At 39.5% G+C, this 19,667-nt stretch overlaps 1 protein-coding gene across 2 annotated transcripts; it reads right to left on the bottom strand.

The window, feature by feature from the left end:
* Positions 1–1,158: 1,158 nt before the first annotated feature.
* rorc (RAR-related orphan receptor C) lies at positions 1,159–19,494 on the bottom strand. Of its 2 annotated transcripts, XM_029504421.1 has the most exons (12): positions 19,181–19,494; positions 13,875–13,904; positions 5,992–6,077; positions 5,343–5,484; positions 4,888–5,247; positions 4,696–4,797; positions 4,494–4,615; positions 3,944–4,076; positions 3,747–3,854; positions 3,527–3,637; positions 2,947–3,056; positions 1,159–2,807 (listed from the first exon to the last, which is right to left on the bottom strand). In XM_029504421.1, the coding sequence occupies exons 1-12, from the start codon at positions 19,230–19,232 to the stop codon at positions 2,643–2,645; spliced, it is 1,521 nt and encodes a 506-aa protein (XP_029360281.1). In that variant the 5' UTR covers positions 19,233–19,494; the 3' UTR covers positions 1,159–2,642. The 2 variants fall into 2 exon arrangements, with proteins under 2 accessions (XP_029360281.1, XP_029360282.1); XM_029504422.1 differs by lacking the exons at positions 13,875–13,904; positions 19,181–19,494 and adding an exon at positions 12,373–12,590 and having other exon boundaries at positions 1,160–2,807.
* Between the last annotated feature and the right edge of the window lie 173 nt (positions 19,495–19,667).

Here is a 19,667-nt window from a genome sequence, read left to right as displayed (position 1 = left end):
TTAATTTGCTGCTGCTGGTTGTGGTGTTAGTGAGAAATGGGAGTTTGGAAACTGTAGGGTTAGGGTCAGTGTTTATCCCAAGTGAAACATTCCCCTGAGGATCAGAGTGCAAAAATGAGGTAAACAAACCAAAGCTGAGATGAAATGAGACCCTGTACTACTCATAGGAAAAATAAATCTGCAGTGTTTGTATGCTGACTGTACAAATGGCTCATATTTCCGGCTGCCCTGATTGCTGACGTGTGAAAATCAGGTGAAGTCTAGTCAACTTGTATTGATACAATCCCAATTCATGAGGAGGAATTTAGGAATTCTGTGCAGTCAAGCTACTGTAGGACATAACAAGATAAGAAGAGACAAAAAGGAGAATCAAAGGACTTTGAGATTAAAGGATGGATTAATATGGGGGGGTACAGTTGCTTCCAGTGCGGAAACTGTAGTAAATGAAATGTTTCAACAGAGGAGAAAGCTTTATTAAATTTATTTGACCTTTCAACCTTTCAACAATTTCTTATTTCCAACTATGCCCTGACAAAGGCAATGCCTCTAAAGCAGTTCAGTTTAAGCCAGAAAAACCACAAAGTGAGATTCAGAAAAGAGGAAGCCAGTTTGCAGCATGACTGGTGGTGCATTTAAGCATCAGCGCTTTGTGGCTTTTGGCATAAGAAACTCATACTGACCGCATCCAAATGACTCACAAGCTTTTAATTTTTTTTGTTTGTTAAACTCAGCTAGCAACAGTTTTGTCTATGACAACCTGATAAAAACACAGGCTAATGACTCTGCTCTACAGTCATCCTCAGTGACTATTCATGCATTTATTCATTCAGCTCCTCATCTGTTTCTGGGTCGCAGGGGGTGCTGGAGAAGGGAAGGGTGGTACACCCTTGACCGGTCGCCAGTCCATCGCAGGGCCAACATACAGAGACCGACAACCACTCACACTCAGACCTATAGACAGTTTAGAGTCACCAATTAATCTAAACATGATGTCTTTGGACAGTGGGAATAAACCCACACATGCAAACTCTACACAGAAAGGGCCCAGGCCAGGAACCGAACCCACGACCTTCTTGTTGTGGGATAATGATTTATGACTAATGCTTTCTTTCTGTTCAATTCTGCCACTGCAGTTCTATAATACCTGGACACAGTCAAGTCAGTTTTTATTCGTATAGCTCTAATTCACAACAGAAGTTATCTCAATGCATTTTTCAAACAGACCTCCTGTATAATATTAACATTTGAGATTGGTAAATCCTGCTGTCTACTATGATAAACACTTTTGTTTTTCACATCAAATCATAAAAATGACAAAATCCTTCCTCCATTTCACCCAATATTTGTAACACACACTTCCATTGAAAGACAAAGTTACCACATGTGTTTGGTGTCACAGCCTCAGCAGTTTATTCAATTACAGAGTCTTATTATCATCTTAATCTTAGCTGGTGCAGAGCAGCCAGGACTACAGCAGGATATCCAGTACGAAATGCTGAAACCTCTAATCATTGCATAGTTACTTTCTTTTTTCAAAGATATGGAAAGAAAACAACACATATGGAAGTTTATCTGCAGAAAAAGGGGAATGCTTGCACACACAGGAAGAGGCAGCTACAGTATCTCTACATTTTCAATAGATTTTTTTTATTTTATATATTTAATGCAACATTTTAAAAGGATACAACATACAAAAGCCTGTGGGGATTTATTCAAACACAACGGCAAAATATTATATAGGGTGCTGCTGCCTTGTAGGACAACCTGAGGAAAATCTCTTCTCTCGAGACACTGAGATACAAAGAGGCAAGATGTCGTTTGTTTTGTTCAATGTGTGTTTGCACTAAGCATGTAATTGACTTGTTCAGATGTGAATGCAGAGTTGTTGTTTTTTTGAGTGAGGATGCAGAAATGGTCCTATAAGTCACTGTCACTCTGACCCCAGATCGCAGCGTTCCCGCATCTGTAATTATGCAACGCTGCAGACAAAATCTTGGGAGGCTTTTGTACAAACCAACGTGAGGTGAGGTGAAAGCTGTAACAGGACTTGGCATGAGGCGTAAAGTAGCAGTGTGGTACTTTTACTCAGATTTAGGTTGAACTTTTTAGGGCACACTGATTGTGTAAAGCTGGTAATGTTGTGAAATTGGGTTGAATTGCAAAACTATAGTAAGTTTCCTGGCTTTTTTGCTGTACCAGCACATTTCTTGTAACTCTGCTATTCCTCTTTGTGTCTTCACCTGACATTTTGGGTTTTTTTCCCCCTATTTTTCTTTTTATTCTCTAAAGGTACACTTTAAGTATCAACATACAGTGCTGTCACTTTTAGACAGAATCTGTCTGTGCAAAAGCACTTTGACACACAGTCTCTGTGACTGGACAGAATCAAAACAGCACATCCTGAGTATATCCCACTCGCTGCAGCATCAAAGATCGACAAAGTGTACGCTCCTTTGGAATAATCAAAATAAGCTATTGGAATTAACTTTACTTTAACATAAAATACCAGCACAAAGCTCTGCTGGAAGTCAAGTAATAGTAAACATACTTAGATTACCGTGCTTTTCCCATTTTGTTTTATTATTAGAAAAATAGATTCTGTCAGAAAGTGATAAAATAATGTGTGTGTGTATATTAAATCTTCAATGAGTGGTCCCTGGCAGCAGCTCTCCCTCAGAGGCAAAAAGTTCCTTATAGAGTGGAGGAAACAGGGAGTGAGCTGTAAGAGGGTAACGCTGACTGAACCAGTGCAGCTTCTCAATGTGAAGTCTGCATAATGAGCGCAGCACTGCCATCCTCTGGTACAGCTGCAGGGAGGACATGCACACATTTAAGTATCCAAATTCTTGTACAAAAAGCAAAGGTAAGCATTTAGGTAATCCTGCTCACGAAAGCATGACTATTCAAATCTTTTATGTGTATGAGCTTCTGCACCGAGATTCGTACCTTGTGCAAGAGATTGTCTTGATTGTCTCGGTGTAGAATGTGTGTGAGTCCTAACTCCACATTTCTCTGCACTCGCTGAACCCTGCCTCTATCCTCCAGACATGGACGGTCTGAAAAACAAAGCCTCACTCTGTCAACAATGCAACAGCCACAGTACATTGTGCTATTTGCAAAAAATGACTCAGCCAGTGAACTGCCACTAGGGGGGGCACCAATGCTGATTGTGTGGGAATAAAAACATTTACCAGTGACAAAAACAATGACGAAAACATGACTTAAGCTGTTAATAGCAATAGTAATAGTAATTATAATAATAATAATAATAGACAAAAAAACAATTCAGAAAAACCCAGAGACAAGAGCCATAATGGAATGAGCAGATTAAATCAGTAACATTATCAGTTACAGTTGGTGCTGGATGGGAATATATGTGCAACTTAAGAGGAGAAAATATATATAGTTTTGAAAATCATATAAAAGTGCATATATCTTTTCATCTTTAAAAACATGAAAAATGTAAACATAAATTGCTATTCACATAAAATGCAACACTAGCAGGGGACAGGTGAGTTAATCTTACCTGCATTGATCAGAACTAGAGCAGTGAAGAGAGCAATCTGCTGCTCTGTGAGCTTTAGAGCACACATATCATGCGCAAAGTCAAATACTGCTGCGATTAAATCACCACATGCTGCAAGAAAAGACACCGCAGAGCACTGATAAATAACCACATTTATATAGTGTACTCATTACCAGAAAGGTTTCAGATCTGTAAGATCAGCGTGAAGACAAATCCTTACCCAAAGACTTGAACACTTCAGCTCCAGCGAATTTCCCATCAAAGAAGACTGTGTTGTTCTCTGTGTTGAAGTAACGGCTCATCCTGACCAGAACTACCTCCATGGAGCCTGTGTGACAGAGGCAGGAAGGGGAAAGTAAAAGCTCTGAAGCTTTTTAGATTACAATTGAAGCTGATGGTTTCTTTTTGTAACCTCACCAGTCTTGAGAAGTGCAATCTGGTCGTTCTGGCTGAGCATACGGAAACCAGGGATTCGTTTCGCAAACTCCACCACATACTGCACTGCATCAGTCAGTTGAATGGCACAGTGCTGCCACATTTCATCCACTGTCTGAGAGTAGGAAAGACAAAATAAATGGAGGTGATAAGGATGGTAACAGGATGACTTCATTTCTTTACTCCATTTTTTTTTTAATCCTACACAAATTGTCCCGTCACACCCAACCACTCAATCTACTGCTCTATCTTACCATGCTAAATTCACATATTTTTTTTCTCTTTATTTACAGTGACAAAGATATTTGGCATATATTAGAACTTTAAATTAAGGTAACCTTTCTGTGTGATAAAAGAGGAAGCAGAAGAGGAGGGGGAAATAATGAATAAAGTTCTCTCATTTCTCAGTTTGATTCATCAAATAGAAGCATCTGAAATGGCATGTTTTGTTTTGAGACTGCTTAACGTTACTTGGACTAGGCTAATGCCTGAAACCCCCAGAGGAGAGGAGGAAACATAGTAGCTGTTATACTTTGCTCTGGTACGCCTGGATCTCCTCCCTGCTGAAGAGTTTCCATCTGAGCGCCTGCAGCTCCTCCACCCTGCACTGGCTGGTCTCTCGGTGGGAACGTACAATGCTGGCACACAGCTCATCTGAAAATAGGAGAGGCACTTAGGAACATCAAAAAGAGAACACACTATTTCCTTGTTAGCCCACTGTGCTGTTTTCTGACCTATGTTTCGCAGAGGGTGGGCATAAATGCTGTAAGTGTCCTCCAGAGGGTTGTATGGGTGAATTCCCATCAGCTCATGAGACATCTGTCTGGGGTCAAATCCTGCGATTAAGAACAGACATATAAAGAACAGACAGGGGAGGGTAAAGGAAAGTTGGCACGGTAAAGTGTGTGCACACATAAATGGCTCACCTCTAATGTCAGAGTGTCCGCTGCTGTTCCCCCTTCCCTGGGATCTTGATACAGGAGAGACACTGGAGCTTCTGTAGATCATTCCTGACACCTGCGGCTCATTGGGAGAGCACACAAGGTAGGGATGAACATCAGCAGGGTAGGACAGCAGCTCAGCCTCGCCACTGAAGGAATAGGTCGAGGCCATGGGCTGAAGGAGCTGGGGGGAGCAGTCTTGTCGCGCTTTGGAGGGGTAGGACAACACAGGCTGGCCGTCCTCCTGAAGCTGCTGCTGCTGCTGCTGTTGCTGCTGTCGGTGCTTCTCCACTTCAGCAATCAAAGAATCCCGCTGACGCTTCGACATCCGTCCAAACTTGACAGCTAAGGAAGATAAAAAAAAAAAAAAGAAAAAAGATAATACTGTAAATCCAGACTAGGGTGGGTCTGTCAGTGCATCCGTGAAGGGGGTGCCTCACCATCTCTGCTCATGCCCTGAGCCAAGCACTTCTGCAGACGGCAGTGTTGGCACCGGTTGCGGCTGGCCCGGTCGATCTGACAGTTACTCTGCCTGGAGCAGGAGTACGATACAGTGGGCAGCTGGCTGCGGCGGAAAAATCCCTGAAGGGGTAAAAAACACACAGTCAACAGCTCTAACCAAAAACATAATTGACTGACCAAAGTCAAAAAAAGGTGTATATATATCTATATATATATATATAGGTATATATATCTGCTGGTAACAAACTATGTGAAACAGTTTTTTAGCTGCATCAAACATTTCTCTCATTTTTCGCTCTGTCTGCCATTTCTCCTTACTTCTGTGTTTTTGGGCCCTAATTCTGCTGATGTATTGACCTAGTTTAAAAGCTAAAGGAACTTTGGGAAATTTTCTAGCTTGCTGAGAATTATTTGAAAAGAGAGAGAAGCCAAACCAACAAGACCAAAAAGGCGAGGTTTAGAGTTGCTAATAGATTTTTTTTAAATAAAATTAGGCTATACGTTTCCACTCTTGAGAAAACAGGCAGGTGGCTGCGACATCATGTTAAAACAGCAGATATGATAACAGTATCAGCTAAATAAAGTCTCCGGTGCTGTGTGTGTGTGCAGTATCCAATGCTACTTCACCTTGCAGCCCTCACAAGTAATGACGCCATAATGCACTCCAGAGGACTTATCACCACAGATCTTGCATGGGATGACTTCAATCTGGGCTGAACAAACACAGTAAAAAACATAAAAGTTAGCATTTTGAAATTTGGCCATGCATTGTTTTTTTTTTTTTTGCCACGCGGGAGCCACTTCACAGTCACTCAGATTATGGATGGAGCAAGTAAAAAAAAAAAAAAAAACTGCAAAAGAAGACACTCCTGTATATTTGTACCCAAAGAAATACGCTGGAGATCGACTCCTGCTATGAGAAGTAAGGTTTACTGCTGTACTTCCCCAGAAACATCTATCAATTGCCGTATGACCAAAGTACACCAAAGGTATTTTCCTCTCAAACAACCTCGTACCTTAATGAAAAATGAACAAAACAACATCAAATACAACGAGGACGAGGTCTTCAGAGGACATGGAATATTTGCAAATGGAGACAGGCAGACAATATGAAGGTGTCAACCTCAGAGTCCTTTTAAGTGGTTGACTGGCTTCTTTTTCACTCTGACTGTCCCTCTTTCATGTCGTGCCTTTCTTTGTGAATCCTTCTCTGTCTCGCTCACAAAGGACACAGCTGCCAGTAATGCATACTCTCCTTCATCACTGCCAGTAATGGCCATCCCCTTCTCACCTCCCCCCATTGCCCTGATCTCTCTAAATTCTCACATCCTTTTTGCATGATAGCAATTTTTGGTGAAAATCAGAAGTTGTTTGAATTATTAAAGTGCCACAAATGCAGAAAGACTCACTCGTAGACAGGTGAAGTTTTATGGAATGTTTTGCCTTGACACATATTTTGGATCACAAAAATAATGAGGACTGTGCATCACATACTGTTAAAAAAATGATATATACATTATATGACATGTTACAGCCACACTGCATTGTGACACACTTCCAGGAAGCAGAGCACACAGCTTTTTTTTTTCTTTTTCAAACAATAAATTGTCTCTCCTCTTATTGATTCCTGTCGTCGTTTCGCTCTTCCGTCTATAAATGCGTTGACAACTTGATCTTCGAATTTAGGTTGGCACTTATAAACAGTCGTATTTGTGTTTCCGTGCATAACTGTGTCACATTTATTCATGAGTGTGTGTTAGTGTGTCAGTGTGTCCTCTTTATCTTGTGCCACAGGGATCACCCGAAGGCTCGAAAGATTCGCTGCTCCGAAGTAAAATCAAAACACACACGGTTAGGGTTAGTGTGCATTAATGACAAAGCAGGAACAAACATCACAAATTGTAGGACTGCAGATAGAGCGGACTGTGTGACCCCAAGACTGAGCATAAGAATTAGAAATTCACACATTTGATTTGGTTGAAATAAGACACTTGATGGGAGTATTTCTTTGTAAGCTACATATCAATGCAAGAAAAGCAACTCAACTTTGAATTATTGCATTTCTGCAGGATATGTGGAAAGAACATTAGTGGTCTCTACTTTTTGCTATTTCAATTCAGATTTTCAACCTCAAGCAACAGGAAATCCACTGTGACCCACAACCTTTCTCTGTTCACACACACACACACACACACGCACACAAAACACACACAGCAAAAACATACTGCTCCTCAGTCAACTTTCCACGGAATCAAAACTCTGGTAACACGCAACTAAACTTGAATGATGTACACAAAACATGAGCACATCTTCTAAGGCAGCATCAAGGTTAAATAACGATCATTATGGTGCCAAACTAAGCAACATCAAACAATCTTTGCTGGTAAGTTAGTCTCCTGGAGCCTGTAAAAAGACATTACCACCAGTAAAATACTGAGGGATCTACATTCTCCTTTTTTGTCTCTCTGTCTTATCTCCAGCCACAGGCCTAGTCCAATTGTACCCAGCATTTCCTTCTGTGCGTTTGCGTGAGTGTGAGTCTGTGTGTGTGTGTGTGTGTGTGTGTGAGGAAGATACAGAAATGAAAATACTGAGACTGAATTAAGCCGCTTCTTTCATCAAGGTGTTTTTCAGTAACCATAGTGGCAGGGTACTGTATGTTGCACACAGTACATTAAACTCTAGTTTCACTTTTTTTTCACAAGCCAAAACCTAAATGTTGAACCTTGTGTTGATAGTATTGCAGATCATATTGCAGATCAGCCCCACAAACGTGAAACATGACAGACCTGATGAGGATTTTGCTGTTGTTGATTAGTTTATGTGCAATTTCAGTTGTGTTTTAATATGTAAGCAGCATTAAGCCCTATTGCTTTCTATTGAGATAACTATTAGCAGACATGATAGTGACAGTTAGGTGCAACGTGAAACACTAATTAGTTGCATTATGTCATGAATTGCATTTCTTCTCCACCTTTAAGTCTATTTCCAACAAATATGTTTAAATGCCTGTTTAACTGTGCTATAGTCTCTCTGTTTCTGAAAATGGTAATCAAATCTGTAACTATTAATCAATACACATTCTGTTTGTTTTTAGTAAAATCCTGAAGAAGTTCGTCTGGATATAACTGCACAGCTACGTTGGCCCCCTGAAACTGCTTGATATGAATCTGTTTTGGGTTTAAGACCAGCAGTGATACGGCCCAAACCGTAATCTGGAAATCAATACCAATGTGAAGAAATCTTCTTATCCAGCGTTGCAAAAAAATGCCACTGCTGATCTTAGTATTTACTAACAAGCCTTTAAAACTGGACCTGCTCTTCAACGGCTCTCAACATATTCAGAAAGAAGGATGTTCACTCCACCTGTTGGCACGTTTATATCTGAACAGGTTAATATTTTGATCTGACTAAATGGGTGGACAGGCAGTGTGTTGAAATTTTTGACAGCTAATTTTCTTAGAACTAAAATGTGCATTTAATCATCATGATGCTGTCTTTGGAACAAAGTGTCTGACAGATGAACACCATTAATACCTGTGTTTTCCTAATTCCTTTACATTTTTCAGTGTTTTACTCAAAAGCACATTGAATTTATCTGTGCGTTGACTTGACGTAACAAACCATCGACATTTCACACTGCATCATGAGTTTTTGACCAGCGCACCACACAAGGCTCAAACAACTCACTACACTGAGGTGAGATTATTTAGGAAAAAAACAAGCAATTGGTTTTCATTTTTCATGATGAAATGTATGTTTTATGTTTGATATCATGTTAAAAGGCAGGAGGTTTGCATATAATACAAGCATTGATGGAAATATTCTTGTGTGTCAGTAAAAATAAACCAATGCCACCTCCCACGCTTCCGCATGCAAAATGTACCAAGACACTGCTCCACCGAGATGGCCTGATTTACGTCTTCTATCAGGTTTTAAAGTTATCAATGACTTTCACACGCCCTCTTAAAAAGCACAATTGTCCGTGTTGTGCGTATAGCAAAATGTTCTGTGTACTTCTTTGTACCGTTAAGAGAAATAATGAAACATTCTCATGAGTCAAACAAACACACACACATCTTAAATATACAGAAATAATCTAAAATAATTAGCGGGAGAAGCCAAATAACAAATACTACAAAGCATTAACACTAAATGATAAGAAAAAGAGTCCAAAAACACTTTTTATGTTCTTTCACAACTTTTGCGTGACACTGATTATGGATGTGTGTCTATATGGGACATCTGAGGGGCCGGATAATAAAGCCTGCCACTTACAACACACCAGTCTCTGCCTCGTCAGCAGTCTGTTCTTTGCACTGTAAACGGACAAAAAACCTCAACTTTCCTCTGACGGAAGCTTACCTTTGCTGCATACACAAGCAAGAGTACAAACAAAGTTGTATACACACACACACACACACACTCTCTCTCTCTCTCTCTCTCTGTCACTCACACACACACACTCTCACACACACACACACACACACACACACACACATTGCTGTTAATCGAATGCAAGTTTGAGTATAACAAATCAGATGTAGGATAGAAGAAGTAAAGATTTTCTGATTGTTTATTTAACTACAGCAACAGCAGTTCTAAAGGTTTTCACAATATATCAAACATGTTTATAATGTTTCTCATTCTAAATAATTACCAGCTTAATAAAATTAAATACTTTTTTTAAATTCATGTTGCGATTGGAAATTCAGATGAATTGTACTTTAAATTTAGTTTCATATGTTGCTGAAGCAAGATGTTTGAATCTTTTCGATAAAACTGTTTTTCATTTGAAATCTCATCACTTGGTTCATAACCACAGTGTATTTTTTATTTTAACAAAATCTGCCACACAATTCTAAAGAATAAAATATTTTTTCCTCATGTATTTCTTTTTAAAAATAGAGCAAAAAAACACGTGTAAACGACATCTACATGTTGATGATGTTACGTATATATAATTGGTAACAGCGTTAATATAAACGTTAATCTGATTTGCTGAAATTCAGCACCACCATCTTCAGAATTAATTCCATTTAGAAGATGCCACAATGAGTACAGAAACCTCAACAAATAACTACAAACTGCATTCAAAAATAATTTTAAAAATAAAAAACAAATAGAAAATCACACAAATGGACCAAAAGATATTTATCATCACCAAAACAGTGTTATGGCCAATTGTGACAGATTGAGGTATTGTAATGAGAAGAATTTCCCACCATTTTTCTGGACTGAATATTTTGGGAGTACTGTAAAGATTTCTGTTCTGATGTGAATGAAAACTGACAACTGTGAGAACTTCTACACTATAAAGTTTTTCAATACGTGACAACAACAAAAAGAGAAAAAATTACTCACAGTACCATATCTGAGAAACAAAAGTTATGAAAGCAGATCTGAACACCCATTAGTATACTTACCATAGAATTAGCATATTTGACTTTGAAGTGCAGGCTATATTTGGGGGTGTTTGAAAGAGGTAATGCTTTGACAGAAGCCAAGTTTATGAATCAGCTCAATTGTTGTATTTCATTTACCATAATTTGGGAGGGAATGTGTCACCTGCGATTTTGATGTTTGCTTTGATCTGAAGCCTACCGCTTCTGCTGTTTTGGAAGTGCTGTGCAGGTTTCTGCAGCCAGAGGAACAAGGAAATCCTTTCTGATAAAGAAACTTAATAAGAATCTACACAGGAATCACAACACACAACAAAAGAACCGTACGAAATGTGTGCAAGCGTCAGTTGTCAGTGCTGAGCCCACCGTAAGTGTGCAGCTCTGGAGAAGACAAAGTAAATTTACCAGTTGAAGTCACAAAAACATGCCGTTAGATTTTGGGGAAAGGGAGCCTCCTTCTCTCTGCACACAGTTTCAACTCACAGCTGCAGGGCTCAGAGGTATCACATCTCTGTACAATCCAACTAGCAGCTGTTCCTCCGTGCGTGCACGTATTCATGTGTGTGCTTGCATGCTGCAGAAGAAATAGCTTGCATAGAGAATGCTCATCATTTGTGCCTCTTCCTTTCTCCCCACACCGTGTGCATTTATACTATTAATTGAACATTTATCACAAGAACAAATTTGAATGTTTCACAGAATAATCACCTTTTCTCACGAGCTGTCTGGTGTTCATGTTGGAGTCAGTCCATTCAAACTGATGCAATGCAGTGTTGAAGTGGCCTGTTTTCCTGTGTCTTTCTTTTACACGGTTAGAATTCAGTGGAAGTGGTTGCAAACAGGTTCGCATCGCAGTGAATGCCCCATCATAGCCCAGTCCCTATATTACTTTCTACATTAATATCACAATGCTAAGTAAGATTTTCGGTGCAAATCAACTCAACACGACATTTTTATACAACTTATAAAGCTGTTTTTATACAGCAACTTCATACAGCTACAATTCTCTCCGTTAAAAATCGGTGGAGTTTCTCACCTGAGGTGCATTGTAAATGTGGGAGTGAGTGAGGGTAGAAATATCTGTGATATGATTCACATCTATCATCCATGAAAGGGAGTCCAGAATTGAGTCATGTCGCCAAACCATAAAACTTTTGAAGCATATATATTGATGTCAATGTACCTAAACGTCAGCCGATTGGCAACTCTCGGGCACAATTTTGTTTCAAAACAAAGAATGGCGAATTCAGAGCCACTGAAGCTTTTTTGTTTAACCCTAAGCCTTACATCAAAAAAGAAAAGTGGGAACTTGAGTGAAAAACTCAACCACGTAAAGTGATAAAGTCGTTTGAAGCCAGTAGAGCCGACTTCTGCATGAATTCACTCTAAGTTACAGGATTTGAGAGGGAAGAAACTGCAGCTATCAAAAATTTAAACATGTCAAACATGCCATGTTACAAATGATAAGTATAAAAGTCAGTATTTAAATAAGTAATGGACAAAACCTGTTACCACGACGCAAATATACTCAACTGTACTGCCCACACACAAACACACACACACACACAAAAAAAAAAAAAAAAAAAACAGAGAACTTCATCCCTACCTCGCATCATCATCACTCCTCCACTTGTCTCAGAAGTTTGTCCCACTTTCACACGCTCACTTTTCCTCTCACTTTGTTTGGTACAATTTTTTTCGTTTTCACCAGCTATTCTTTCACCCCTTCTTCTGTTTGCCTTTTTTTTTTGTGGAAGTGGGGGTGGCGGTCGTCCTTTAGCAAGCCTGGCTAGGTGCTCAATGCAGCTTCAGCACACACAGTGAGACTTTTGAGTGGCAGTCGCCGCCTCACCTTCCTTGTTACCGTGTGTGAGGGTGTGTGAGCGCATTAGTGTGTGTGTGTGTGTGTGTGTGTGTGTTAGTCTGTATGTCAGAGAGAGAAGACAGACACAAAGAAAGGAGGGACAGTCCCTTAGGTTGGCTTTTTTCTTAAGGTACTTTTTACTTATACCTTTGTTTTTATCCTTCACGCCCTCACTTCGTACCACACATTAAAAAAAAAAAAAGATTTATTTTGATTGTTGCCTTTAACATTCCCTGGCAATTTATGCCACTTTCAGGTCCAATTAGCAAAGCAGAAAAATAAAAATAATTAAAAAAATCATAAAAAGTAAGTTAACAAGAAACCTTTCAGATGTTTTTTATTCAAACATTTGTCCTGTTGATGCTATAGATACACACATACACTGAATATGTAAGTGCTTAGCAATTTAAAAACTTATATTATCTCTTCTTGCAACTATTTCACCATTTCTAAGCATAGGCCCTCCTCATAACTCCTCTTAATGCCGTTTTTTAAGAGTTTCTTCATTCAACTCTAATCTAACATAACTGTTAGAGGTACACCGCCAGAGTTTTGCCCAGCACCATCTCAGCTACACACACCGATCCACAAACACCACCATGGGTCTCTGTCTCCTTTCTGCTGACTCCTGAAGCAAAATTGAAGCTGATTCCCCTGTTATCTGATTTTGGGCACAGGAGGACTCTCTCACAAACAGCGATCAAAAATGTCATTATTATTTATGCGCAGTTTGTTTATCATCACACCACCTAACATGAAGGTTGGTGGTGCGTTACACGCACTTGATAACACACACAGGTGTGCAAAAGTTGTGGCAGAATGTGTCAAACCAAAGAAGTTAAAAAAAGATACGATGTTATCACTGTCATCTGCATTCAGATGCCAAAGTACCCAATGGTAGTTAGTTAGTTAGGTTCTGTGTGTGTGTGTGTGTGTGTGTGTGTGTGTGTGTGTGTGAGAGAGACACAGACAGAGAGAGATAGGGGGGCAGCACAGGTGCAACACAGCATGCACACACACTGTACTGCTAATGGCCCAACTCCAGCGATGCCACACCATGTGCTTGTGTGCTTGTCTGTATGTTTGTGTCTCTTTACAGGTGCAATGTTGTATGTTCACTAACTATGAAGTTAACCACGATGCATGCACAAATATCTAGCACAAGCACAAGCAAATTCATTACCACACACACACAGACATACATATGCGAACTTACAGAGACAACATTTTCATAGAGAACTTACTCAGATGAGTCTTCTTGGACAAGGCGCCTCCTACGGAAGACAAAATGAAGCATTTATTGGATTAGAACTAAACAAAAATTTATGTAAATATAGAAACATACATCGATAAATTGCTCATTAGATGGATAGATACTTTATAATCCCCTCAGAGAAATTCAGAGTTAGCTGACATTCATCTTCAACCACTTTTGGGTCGCGGGGAGTGCTGGAGCCAACCCCAGCTCACAATGAGCGAGCGTGGCGTCACCCTGGACAGACCGCCAGTCCATTACAGGGCCAACACACAGAGAGAGACAGAGACCAACAACCACTCACACTCACGGACAATTTAGAGTCACCAACCTAAACATGATGTCTTTGGACAGTGGGAGGAAACCCACACAGGCATGGGAAGAACATGCAAACTCCGTACAGAAAGGCTCCAGGCTGGGAACCGAACCTGCAACCTTCTTATGGTAGGGTGACAACGCTAACCACTATGCTGCCATGCTGAGTTAGTGGACACAATTGGCTGAAAATACTGACTGTGTATGTATGTACAAACTGTACATAACATAAAGCCAATACAAAAAACAAAGAAAAAAACAATAAATACTTAAAACAAAGTTATAAATCTCAATAAATAATTGTTGAAAAGCACTGAAAAGATATCTAAAGACCTTTGTTTGCTAAACTATCAATAAACATTAATTTAAAATAGGCAAAAAAAAGACCTAATAAATTTTTACATAAAATGATTTATGCTCTATACTTTCATTTTAATAGGGGGTTAAGAAAATAATATTGAGACTCAATAAATTGTTGAAAAGTGCTGAGCATCCCGATGAAGCTGATGGCCAGAGGGAAGAAGCATTTCCTGAATCACACAGTTTAAAGCCTGAGACTTTAAAACTTGCCAGGTTTGGAAAACAACTTGTTGCACTGTAGAGTACTTAAATAAAATCTTTAAGTCCTCACATTTAACTTGGCCTTTTTATTATTATTATTATAATTATTATTCTCTTATATACTCACATTGAATTTCTGTAGGAAATTATGCTCATTTTAGTCCTCTAAATTTGCCATACAATTAGAGTGTCTGCATTCAAATATCAACTGGATCAGTTTCACTAACTTCCAATTTAAAGAACTGTTAACAAAACAATCCATCACTAACAGTTATCAAATACTATAATTGCAACAATTAAAGCATTCCGCATTATAAGTACTTGTATTTTTTACACTTAAGTGCGGCTTGTTGCCAGAACTCTTGATTCTTTAGGTAAAACATTGATGCCAGAGCTTATCTATGTCAAGGAATCTTTCCATAGCTTAATTTTGTTTCCTTAATCAAAGTCAGTGATTTCAATGCTTTTTCCATCACTGCTATCTGTGTTGTAGCAGGTTTAGGTCCACATTAAATATAATGTGTAAAGTGTAAATCACTGTTGTCTTGCAATGCAATGTTAAAAGCATCAACTAAGAAATTCAGTAAATACCCATGACCAACTTTGAACCAAGACATTAACTGAAACTAGCGTGAATCTGGAGAACACTATTCCAATCTTTAACCTTTTGTCTGCATACAAAGAGTGGTGGACAAATAAAAAGACTAAGGTGTTGGCAGGTTGTGTTTGTCTGTGTTATGATCGTGTGATTTTTCTTCAAATGTACAAACAGAAGAAAAGAAGGTGGGTGTATGTGTGAAGCAATGAGTCCTCTTCTTTTGTCTGCCTGTTTGACCGCAGTTCTGAGAAAGTCTGAACTGCTGTCAATGTGAACAAGTGTGTGGACGGTAGGTTCAGAACCAGCAGGGTTTATTTCTGGGGTTGTCTGTATATGTGTGAGTGTGGGAGACAAAGAGGTTTTCAGGCAGAGGAGATAAGCATCAGTGGAAGACGAAGCGCTAGCCGGTCTTTGTCTGGTGCCAGATCAGGCCCTCTGTGGTTTCCACTGTTTTCCTCCCCCCATCAAATCAGTTTTGCTTCATAAGCAGAAAGCATGGAATGAAAGCAGAACACTGCACACATGCACGGAAAATGTCAAAAAAAAAAAAAAAAAAATCAACACTAACTGGGCAAATGTTACAAGGTAAATTGAAAGTAAAAAAAAAAAAAAAAAAAGCTTAAAAATAAAGTTTAATCATATTTAAAATGGATTCTATCAAAAACACCACCACAACACAATTTTCTAATTGAGAGCGTTTGTTTTCACATGTTTAGCACAGTTAAAAAGTTAAACAATTACATGGATATTTCATCAGCTACTTACATGCTTAAAAGCCATGTTCTTAAAAAATTATATTTATGTATATGTATATATTTTTTTTAATTTATCTGGTGAACTGAATTGTTGCACAGAGACCTACTCTACGCCTTTAAGATGATCTTGGTAAAGTGACAGAATTACAACAGTAATGAGTTTGGTCAGAGTGAACTGGGACACCCAGTGAGTCACTGACATTCATTAAATGTGTTTTAGTGGGTTAAAGATATTAAAAATTATCCATTAACAGTTGTAGTTTGGGGCCAATGGTGGAAAGGAATCTAATGAAATCATAGCTGCCTGTGTACAAGGGAAATGTGCCATATTTAACTAGACAGAGCCCCCAGCCAGGCCTTTAACCCAACACAGGCGCAGTACATGAGCCTAGTGACTATGGAGACACGCACACATCACCAAAACTCATCGGTCAAAATCTCACTAACATCTCTTCTCTCTGACATCTGAGATGACTGCCAAAGTGACAGTTGCTGGATTACATAACAGCACTGAAGACCGCTAAGCCCAGACAGTAGTCTGACAACTTTGCCTGAACATAAAACATGCTTCACCCCATACAGAACATGTAAAATAATCCAACTATGTGACACTTGTAATGAGGTGGAAAATAAAAAATATGAGAAAGTAATTTTAAATAGAAATAGAAATTCCAGTACAGAGTGAAGGTGTGACAGCTTGCTGAAGAGAGAAACAATAAACGTATCAATGTAGTTGAAAACCAACCAGGGGGATCTGGATGTTGGTCAGGGTTAGAGTGGATCATTTAGTCCTTAATCTTCTGTGCTACAAAAAGATATCTTAAGACCTTTGTTTGCTAAACTATCAATAAATGTTTATTTAAAAAAGGAAAAAAAAAGACCTAATAATTTTTTACATAAAATTATTTATGCTCTATACTATCATTTTAATAGGGGGTTAAGAAAATAATATTGAGACAGCATCCTTCACAGGTATTTGTAAAAACAAAAATGAAAATGAAAACATCACAGACATTGTTGTTGTAGAAAACAGGAAAACAGCTCATAACTTTTCATATGCTGGATTAGAAGTGACTTGCTGAATGGTTTCTAAAGGGTTTAAAAATACATTTTACCCCAATTATTGTCAATATTTTTTTAAATCAGAAAAATAATGATAATTTAAACTTAGTTGATATAACCTGCAATTTGAAAAGGGAAATGCATTTTTATTTATTTATTTATTTTTATTATTAGAGCACAATAACATACTTAGTCTGCGGAGAGGACAGTTTTATCCCATAATAAACAGGCCTGGAGATTTACCCAGGCAGCAGGAAAAGTAATGTGGAGCAGCATCATAGATGCAAACCCAGTGCTCAAGAAAAACAAGAGGACACCCACAGCAGCCACTAAAACCAAGACACTTTTTGCCTTCAGATGAGCCATCTCAGCAGTATGAAAAACAGCACAACCACACTGAAACTCCACTTCAACCAGATTAAAACACAGTTACAGCAGTTCCAGTATCTGTTAAATTAGCTGCTGTTTCATTCTCACAAAAAAAAGGTTGAACTCTTTGACTTCCAGTTTTCACACTTTATAAAGCTTTGAGTTTGTTAGAGCCGTCCAAGCTGTATTTTATGCATCCCAGTCTCATTCCAACTTCAGCTCAATGAATTTGGTAAATCTTTAAACACTTGTACGGATTTATCTTCGCCATTTTAACATTTTGTTGTTGGTTTACAGGAACAGAAATGAAAGGTTGGGGAGAGAGAGGGAATGACAGGATTGAAACCTGGGTTGCTGTGACAAGGACTGCTCTTTGACAATATGGTATACACTATGCTATCAGAGAGTCCTTTTCATAATAATTTGTAAGATAATTCTGTGGGTATGAACAGCATGTGGCTGCACAGGATGACTTTCGCTTATCCAAGGCAGGACAGTGAGGTTGATAGAAACTGTGTTGTTTAAAAAAAAAAAAAAAAAAAAAAAGAAAAGAAAAAAGTGAAATTGAGTGTATTTCCCTTACACTGAATCTTAGCTGGGATTGGTACCAGCAACCCCCACAGACCTGATGGATGGATGGATGGTTGGACTGATGGATGGACGACTTGCACTGAAATAAATAAAGACATGCCTTTCGAACCTTTTCTGCGTGAAGCATTTAGCACACAGGATTCCTAACATGAATGATGATTTTCTCTCTGTCCTCTCTGTTAATCTGATAATCTGAAATAAATTAAGGTAAGGACAGAAGATGTCAGTTTAAATAGAGAAGCTGTATAAGCTTGATGCACCACCTTTGCCACAGACAGCTTCCACAGAAAACACTTCCCAGTAGACCCTTTTGAAGGTGAGGTTAGCAGTTTATCTGTCTTACAGGAAATTGTTTCTGGAAAGACATCATTATTGAGGTTTTCTTTTTCATTGCTTTGAGAATTGTCTGAACTCTGAGTGACTGATAGCTAAAACCTTAAAAAAGAAAAATTAATCATGAATGCATTCTACATTGTTTAGATAAATGGAGCACTATTCAGCTGCACTAGGGAATTCACTAGTGTCACCTCAGCCATTAAACTGAGTCGCAACTGTCAGTAATCCTTTGCTACAGGAGCAAACCCCAACAAACTGTCTCCATGCTGAGAGCAGTACAAAAGGTGTGTAGTGGGTTTATCTGCAGTGACTGCCAAGGGTTTGATTTTAGCCGCTGAGAGGCTTCGAATAGAAAAGCAGTGAACAAAAACAGAAGCAAAAATAAAACCTAATCCCAGAGGATTACAATGTCTTACTGCCATTCTTACCCCTCACAGCACCACGTCCCAAAGAAAGGGGTGAGGAGGGTTACTGGGGTAAAGATGGAAGAGAGCGGAGGGTAATGAGATAACAGTGAACACAGAAACAGAGGCAGCTGGAGGAGTAAAGGTGAGAAACATGAGACAAATGATGGCCTGCTTCAGTTTGTGCAAATAAAAAAAAAAAATAAATAAATAAAACCAGGAGATACAAAACTTGTATCTCCATGAAGGTTGAAACGGCCCACAAATGTAACAAGTAGATCAGCCCAGTAAGGCCTCTTCTTACCTCTCTTGGTGGGGGTGTCAGCGGGGGGGACGTCAGGCTCTTCATATTCCATAACTCTCCTGTCCCTACACACACACACACACAGACACACACAGCCGTGTGTGGTCTCCAGCTGCCTCCGGTCGCCGGATCACGGAGGGCCGCTCCTACCTGTCGGCGGCTCTAGCGGCCGGGCCGGCGGAGGCATTTGAAGACGTGCAGGGCCATCCAGGCTCGGAGCTCCGGCTCACAGCGGGTCAGGAACCGGGGCCGTCATCTCCTCCTCCTCAGCGACTGTTTGGAAATTATTTAATCCCCCCACCACCTCCACCTCCGAGCCGGCAGCAGAGAGGAGTGACTGCCCCCCCCCTCCCTCCCGGACCGTCCCGGGCGGCAGAGTTATGTCACCGGCTGTTAGGTAATAGCAGCGGATCGGGTTTTGCTTTGTAGTGCTCAGTTGAGAAATATAATCCCATGTTGTTGCCACAAATTTCCGCCACACTAATGG

The sequence above is a fragment of the Echeneis naucrates genome, chromosome 6 (genome assembly GCF_900963305.1).
Source record: "Echeneis naucrates chromosome 6, fEcheNa1.1, whole genome shotgun sequence".
Taxonomy (NCBI): Eukaryota; Metazoa; Chordata; class Actinopteri; order Carangiformes; family Echeneidae; genus Echeneis; species Echeneis naucrates.
Note: the sequence above shows the minus strand (reverse complement) of the source record. Positions and strands in the feature narration are given on the sequence as shown.

Coding starts and splice junctions, on each gene's coding strand:
- rorc (XM_029504421.1), bottom strand. CDS start 19,232: ATGGAATATGAAGAGCCTGACGTCCCCCCCGCTGACACCCCCACCAAG. Junction 13,905..19,180: donor TGACACCCCCACCAAGAGAG/GTAAGAAGAGGC, acceptor TGTCTTCCGTAG/GAGGCGCCTTGTCCAAGAAG. Junction 2,808..2,946: donor AAGACAATCTCTTGCACAAG/GTACGAATCTCG, acceptor TCCTCCCTGCAG/CTGTACCAGAGGATGGCAGT.